The 7,741-nt window shown below is 35.9% G+C and overlaps 3 protein-coding genes across 3 annotated transcripts in view; 2 read left to right on the top strand and 1 right to left on the bottom strand.

Annotated features, from left to right (window-relative positions):
- LOC146467981 (trafficking regulator of GLUT4 1-like) overlaps positions 1–2,344 on the top strand; it is a 7,881-nt gene extending 5,537 nt beyond the window's left edge. The window contains exon 5 of the mRNA XM_085125670.1: positions 502–2,344. Coding sequence (XP_084981796.1) covers positions 502–636 — 135 coding nt within the window. The 3' untranslated portion in view covers positions 637–2,344. The remainder of the gene's footprint in view (positions 1–501) is intronic.
- Positions 1–6,554, bottom strand: part of LOC146467979 (uncharacterized) — a 27,208-nt gene extending 20,654 nt beyond the window's left edge. Inside the window, exon 1 of the mRNA XM_085125674.1 lies at positions 6,536–6,554. The gene's annotated coding sequence lies outside the window, so the exon portion shown is untranslated. The remainder of the gene's footprint in view (positions 1–6,535) is intronic.
- The window catches only part of LOC146467982 (trafficking regulator of GLUT4 1-like), a 9,601-nt gene continuing 8,224 nt past the window's right edge, over positions 6,365–7,741 (top strand). The window contains exon 1 of the mRNA XM_085125669.1: positions 6,365–6,502. The gene's annotated coding sequence lies outside the window, so the exon portion shown is untranslated. The remainder of the gene's footprint in view (positions 6,503–7,741) is intronic.

The following is a 7,741-nucleotide window of genomic DNA, read 5'->3' on the forward strand; positions in this document are numbered from 1 at the left end:
GACAATTATACATGAACCACTGCAAAAAATTGCAAAAACGAAAATTGCAGAAATTGGCCAAACCATGAAAATAAATAAAAAAGAAATAAAACAAAATTTGCCAAACGTATGTACAGAATTTGTTTTGACTTTACAAGGAAATACTTTTGAGTGTCTTCCTTACTTGACACAAAACATAGCGAAATTTTACTGCGCAAAATTCGGAAAAACCCGTTTTGAGACAAGCTAGGAGTGAAGGAATCAAGATGTGTGTTATTTAGCAAAGCACAAGGACTTACGTACTCCAAACTATGTTTGAAACCACATATTTTTACAGCCGGTCTGAAAGAACCCGAGCATAAAGAGAAATATGTATCACTACCAGCGAAAACTGAAAAAATGGTATAGAGCCACCTTAATGTAACTTGACCTTTACGCCATTATATTTATTGAATAATATTTTGGCAGATCAAAAACAAGGTTCCTTGTTGATAAAAGTTTCTTACTTTGTTCTATTGACAGGTGGATAGCGCATATGACCGAGGAGATTATGAAGGAGCCAGGAGAAACTCAAACATCGCCAAGTGGTTGAATATTGTTTCTATCGTTTCTGGCGTCGGTATTACCGTCTTGGTGATTGTTTCAGCTTCGTCCTGATTCACGATGCTGCTACAAGCAACTGAATGTTCTCATGGCTCAAATTGTAGGCGCTAAAAATTCCTTTAGCGCTTCTGTTTGGCCCTATGTGGGCATAGCTTGTTTAAAATAAGTTTTGTTTAAACTTCTCCATTTTATTTTATTGTTTGAATCTTTATTTTCGCATTTGGATAGGAAAAGAAAATTTTTTTCTTCAAGAAGCGACGTCAACATCTAGCTGATACATATCACTACCTTCAGTTTTAAATGCGCTGCAAAAATTCATTTCAATGAAGTCATATGTATCTGCATTAAAGGGATCATGTCACCCCAGGCGCATGCGCGCGTTGATGAGAAACACTTTGAAAATTGTTGGCCCAACTTTTTTAAATACCTTCGGAGAGTTCAGAGAGCTGTTTTCATCTGTTTGAATCCCGTTCATCTTCGGAAAAGTTGGCTGAATTTTTGTATTTACAAACGATATTTTTTAAAACTTTTGCAATGGCGCAAAGGAAAAATCCCGCCACGGGATGTATGCATACTTGTCTCAGCCGGACTCTACTTTGCATGTACCCCAGCTGACATAGCCCTTTAAATGGACGTCCTTGAAGAACTGGCGAGAAAGTGTCGTCTCAATACACGCACAGACTCGCCTTAAGTAGGCGGCGTTGGATGTGAAAAAAGTCACAAATTTTGTTGAAGTTTATTAGTGTTTTGTTAAAAGTCAGAGGGTCTGTTAACAGTAAAGAACAATTGGATTTTTTGGATTTTCCATGTAGGTTTTAATTGATACTATTTCTACAATATCGTAGTTTTAAACTTTGCATTTTCTTATAGTTTTAGATAGAGGGCCACAGGTTTGTTAGCGTTTCTACACTATTTAGTGTTACCCTCTTAAAATAAAGTTCCTACTTACTTACTTACTTACTTACAGCGTCTTAGAATTGAATTGTGAACACATCAAAATCCCCTTGTGTTTTCTGCGTCTTTAGTTCTATTAAGGGAGATTATTCCAAAGTTTCGACCTATAACTAGTCTTGTGAATTGTTTGGTATTGGCCCCACAGAAATGAAATGTAGGTTCGACGGGGCATGTCTAGCAGTTGTAGGACTGGCTTTGTGTCGTGAAATGCGCTCAAACGAACCTTGCAGCATTCTAAGGCCGCTTTCTACTAGTCAGAACGGACCAGCTTGGAAAATCAGTAGGCTGATTTAGCAACAGAATGGGAACGTCATTTGAGGACGCAAGATGTCGCGGAATAGTCTGGGCGCGAGTCTTTTTCGACTATATATGGGCATTCTTGATTCACGCGCCGTTGTCAACCGACGTTCCCGTTCTGTTGCTAAATCAGCCTAGTCTGAATGGTTCGTGCCCTTTTGAAGGAGCTCAAAGGACTACAAGCACAGGAGCTAGCTCTGAAAATGCTGCCTTTACTGGAATAATTAGTCTGGCCAGTCAGTTGTGACAAACGGAAAGCGCGCTAAGTCTACTTAATGTGAGCCTTAAAAGCAGCCTTTAGGGTTTTTCAATCTGCCCGTTCCTTTGAAGGTCATATATCCTTTAAATATCAGTTAAGCAGAAAACCATTTTATGTTACAATAGCCGCAATATGGATGGCATTATCGTGTAATATAATAATATTGATTTTATAAGATGGTAAAGGGATCTAAGTTTGTGCAATAAACCAACTGATTTAGGGATCTTGGTTCAAATAAAGTTTATAAATGGTTTTCTTTGTCAGATAATAGTCAATGTATACGACTAGAAATTATGCGCTTTGATTTGAAGGCAGTTCCTTCATCTCCTCCCCAAACGATATTTCTTTCCTTCAGGTTAACTGTAAAGTGTAGTTTGTTTATAACTAATGAGGCTTATTGTTATCCTTTAAATATGTACAGTTGCTGTGGCTTTGAATGAGGGATTAGTCTTTAATATGTTTTATATACTTTGTAACTGTTTTATTCTTCATTAATTTTAGTATGTGTAAACCTTTCTTGTACATATGTTGCGAGCATATGTTGAAGACTGTTGCTCGTAGAAGCGTTATCAATAATACAGCCGCTTTCAGTACTGTATTGCAATCCTTCATATCGGTCTTCAAGACTTCAGATCACACATCAGATAGGTAGGGGTTGTTTTATTTCTCTGTTATCTTTGTGATACATAAAAGGGGATAGCATTAAATCCATGGGATTATTTGAGATAATAAGCTCAAACCGCGATGGCCGTTAGACTGAGATGACCAAACAGTTAACAAATCACAAACATGGAAGAAAAATTTTGAAGAGGCTGTCCGCGTTAGAACAGATAAGGCAAATTTCGACTTTTCACCGATTTCGCTGTTTTTTTTTCTATGAACATTAATTATTATATCCCATAAACAAATATCACATTTACTGAGCTCAATGCGATTTTTTTCGTTGTTGGCGAGACCGTTTACAAGGTGACCTCAAAACTACCCAATTTACCTTCGGGGACTCTACAATTTATCTATACATTGCCGGTGCTGTCAAAATGTCATTCCTTGTTCAAACAGCTTGAATATTTTACACATTGAAGTTCCATTTGTCAATAACAAATTTAGAGGTTTAACTTTTGTTTTCTGTGAAATTTTGACTGAGTTAAATTTTTTTCAATATACCCCCTCCTAAACTTCAGAATGCACTAAACGTGACATACATGTAGTTAAAGCCTATTTTCACAAAAGTATAACCTGACTTAGGGTCAAGTCTATTTTAACTCAAAAGCACTAACACCAATCTTCTCATGTATGGAATAAAATTTGTGGGCAGCCCCGCTGCCGCTTTACGCTGCGCGCCGAAAAGAGCTCCGCGATATCCCTAATATTCACGGATTTCAATCGAAAATAAACATAAAGCCGTGAGACCGATAGACACATTTCTGATCCGAACTCTTTTAGAAATACAATAATAATCACTATCCTTTTATTGACATTTTTAAATGAAACCTCTTAAGCTATTTAACTTTTCCACGATGTGCTACAGCAATGTGTTTTGCGTGACTGACAGTTGTTCATTTCAAGGTATATAAATTATTCAAAATTCATTCTACGCTCAATTTAAAGCGTGGACCGTCAAAAGCCATTTAATGATCCTTTAATTGTTCTACTTTTATTTTTGTATATATATCGTTTCATTCCTTGTGTCTTGTTTCTGTAATTTAGGTTTTTATTTAAGGTTAGGTTAATTTGTTCTTGCAATTTTTTAGAGGACCCTTCTGAAAACCACTCAGTTCCTCATTAAAGATTACCCTGAATACCCTCATTCATTCAAAATGCTCCTTCTTACTGAAATTACGTATATATTTTGTATATCTTAACAGTATTTTTAAGGTCTGTTTCCTTTTTATTCTCAAGCATTTTGTTTTAAGCTAAGAAATTCGAAATCCGAGTCACTCTGTAAAAAAAACAAAATAAATGGCTTGTCCCGCAAAAAGTTACAAAACTAATCGAGGCGAAACAAGACGAATACAGGAACACTTGAGAAAAGGAACAAGAACTTACAAATACAGACATGCAAAAACTTTACGTAGAGGCAGATTTAAAGTATTTTACACTAGTTCACAGAATAAAAGTAGTAATAGCAAGTGGAATAATTATTTAGTTAATCCTACTAATTTTTGAACTATTCATACTAATAAAACAGTTCATCATCCGTATACATTTTTCTTCCAAACGTCCAAAGAATCCGTCGAGCATGTGCATGAACTGTATGTAATTCCCCGCCCGGGTGAATGAGGGCATGGGGTAGGCCGGCGGGTTGAATGGGGTACACGGGGAAACTTTTTTTTCTCGTGAAATAAAAAGGGTAGCCAAATCTAAAATTTAATTTAACTATGAATCGGTAAGGGGTTAGTGTATGACCTCCCCGTGGATCATTAAGCGCATGAAACATACAGCAAGGAATATTCATGCAAAATGAATCAGCCATATTTGCACATAATAAAAATAATAATACTAATAATAATAATAATAATAATAATAATAATAATAATAATAATAATAATAATATTAATAATAATAATAATAATAATAATTTAAAATAATAATAATGAAAATTCTTTATTAAGATATTCCACACAAATTGCTATTTACAAGTTAAAAGTATATATAATAATAATAGTAATAATAATAATAATAATAATAATAATAATAATAATAATAATAATAATAATAATAATAATAATAATCAATTTATATAGCGCTTACAATATAAAAACGAAAAATTTAGTCAAAATCAATAAAACATAGGATCACTACAACAAAAGAGTTGGTGTAAATATGTTTTTGGCCCGACTGAGGCTCAATTTAAGTTCCCGACAGGCATTGTTTCCACCATCGCCCACGAGCTTCTGTAAGTCTTCTTTATCTAGTTGATTCATTTTATTTCAAAATTCTCGGCATACAGTAGTTCAATAGCCAGCTCTATAAGCTTTAATTTGATATAGGGGTTTAGGTATCTATAGTTTAAACCGGACGCGCTACATCGCTTGGACGCGAGACATCTCTAAAGGTATACTTTCAATCTGAGACTTTTGGAAACTACGTAAGGTGACGTGTTAGATCTCGTGGTCAAGATCTCCACCGGTTAAAAACTAATAAAGCCTTTTCTTGTGTATTGATCTGTCAACGCGAAACCAAATTAAAACGATAAGGAGAATCAACAGGGTAAAATTAGTTCCTTGATTGATTGAAGAAGTGTCGCGTATTACGAAGAAGAATCGCGATATTTGTATTGTATGTATGTATATATAAGAACACTTTTGAAAGGTGCCTGATAGGTCAATCAATTAATCAAAAACTTTATTTAGGTGTCATACCTTATAGCTTGGGAAAACAAGTCCCATGCTGCCGGTAATATGGGGGCGTACAACTAATTTACAATAACTGTAGAAAAATCATAATATAATAGTACAAGGCGTTGTATATAAAGAAAAATAATAAAATCTATAAGTAAACAAATAATTCGAAATATAGGTTTATGAATTACAAAGGGCACAGCCCATGCATGCTGCCATCGTTCAACAGTACAGTGATATTACGCTTACGTATAGTGTTTTTGAAAACGGCCGGCGATTTATCGAGATTTAGATCATCTGTGTGCCGTTGATAGTTGTCACATAATTTGGGGTCTAAATAAGGCAATGAATGTTTTCCATAAGTTACTATATAGTATCTGAGTATGGAAAACTCCGACCGCCTTAAGTTATGAGATGAATTTCTTAAAAAATATCACGAATATTTGTAGGGATTACATGTGTTTATTGTATGGTGACTGCTGCAGTGTCACGCATACCTCTATCAACTCGGCCTCGCAGTTAAAAAATAAACCTCAGTTTGAACCATTCAAACCGGCTCCAGAATGTCTTTCAAAATTAACCGAGGGACTTTTCGTTGTTTGAGTCAAGCGTTACGTGTAATAGCTGCGAAAAAGGACAGGGCTTTATTCCAAAGACACCACTTCCAAGTTCCATGCAGTTTTCAAGCAGTCAGCTGCTAGCAACACGTGCACCACCCTGCCTTTGTGTTATGGCAAGCCAACGAGTACAACCTTAACGTTTCCTTGCTGTCGATTTTAAAATCTCGTTTTTCGAAACCTTCAACGATGCGCGAAAATATAAGTTTGTGTGTTTTGGTTCCACGCTTGGTTACGATTGGCTGGTTCATCCCTGTCAGTAGTTAAACATTAGCCCAGTCATCCTCTGACGTCATGTAAAATCACTTCTTACTTCCTGGTGATCACGACGGTTGATAATTGTTTATTCAATCATTCTCTTCTCACTTAGCATTAACAGCGCTGATACATTTACTTGACTAATAAGACTTCACCACTGGTCCTTGGACTCAACGGATTCTATTATTACAACGGTAAGATTTTAAGTCACGTCTAGGTAATGTTACTTGAACACAGCCGTTTACCGAGCTCAAGAAAGGTGGTATACTCTGGCGCGCGTGTCCAATGGTTTATTTCGGTGGATATACGGATCGCCTCAGAAATTCCTGTTTACACCTTGGATGCTATTGAATATTAATACATATGCAAGTAGCGTTATTGAAAGTTAATTCGTGTTCATGAAGTTCATGGAAGTGCTAATGAACGTATCTTTGCCGTATAGTTTCAACTGTTGACGTAAATGAATGTATATTTTGCGTAAATGAACAGCAAAAGGTGTACAGTAGTTAGAAATCGAAATGTCAGCTCGGAATTTCAAAACACCGGAAGACCAATTCCTTTCGTTTTCGAGAAAATATGTCAGCTAGCACTTTCGCTAAACCAGCACTGACAGCTAGCAAATTCTGTCTGCAGCTTTATTTAAAATTTGAAGCTAAATCATCCGAATTCTGATCAACAAGTATTAGCTTACAGAAATGAATATGTCTTTAAAAGAACCCAAAACGATGACCTAGGAACAAATAGTGTGACATTTAAAGTATTTTGCTTAAATGTTGTCGTTAGTTGCTCCTGATCATACTATATATAGCAGCAGTTTGCATCCCCTCACTGACAATCGTTCCGTAAAATGATAACCTTCGATGCTGATGGCGGATGCCCGGCGGATGAGAGTGTTTACCAACAAAAGAATCTTCTTATACACGCAGACCTTATGCATGCAAGTAATGTATGGCATTCCAGTCACTCAAACACGGCTGTCGAAAAGTTTTAGCGATTTATTTGAAATCAAATATACAGATTTGTTTATTCTTCTCCATTTTATTGAACATATACCATCGTTCTCGATCGCGAAAAATTTACAATTTACTGTTTTCGAGGTTTCCTGTTCATCGTCGTACAAACTATGTCGTCATGGTAATATTGATTTTGCTGAACTGTTCAGATCATTACAGTCTTCAATCCAAAGCCAATACTGGTGTAAATTTAAATTTCTCATCGATCACGGTATAGGAGAGACGGTTGTAAACCCATGTGATCCTTCAACAGACTCAATTCATTTGCTTAAGAGTTCCTCCGTGTGTCTAAAAACAAAGACGATGAGAAGTCCAAAGACTACTGCAAGGCTGACACAACGTATTTCAAAACTCTTTCGGCTGGCCAAATATTGTTTTGAAATATATTACTTTGCAGTAGTCTTTGGACTTCTCATCGTC

The sequence above is a fragment of the Pavona decussata genome, unplaced genomic scaffold, assembly GCF_977016875.1.
Source record: "Pavona decussata unplaced genomic scaffold, jaPavDecu1.1 SCAFFOLD_134, whole genome shotgun sequence".
NCBI classification, from domain to species: domain Eukaryota; kingdom Metazoa; phylum Cnidaria; class Anthozoa; order Scleractinia; family Agariciidae; genus Pavona; species Pavona decussata.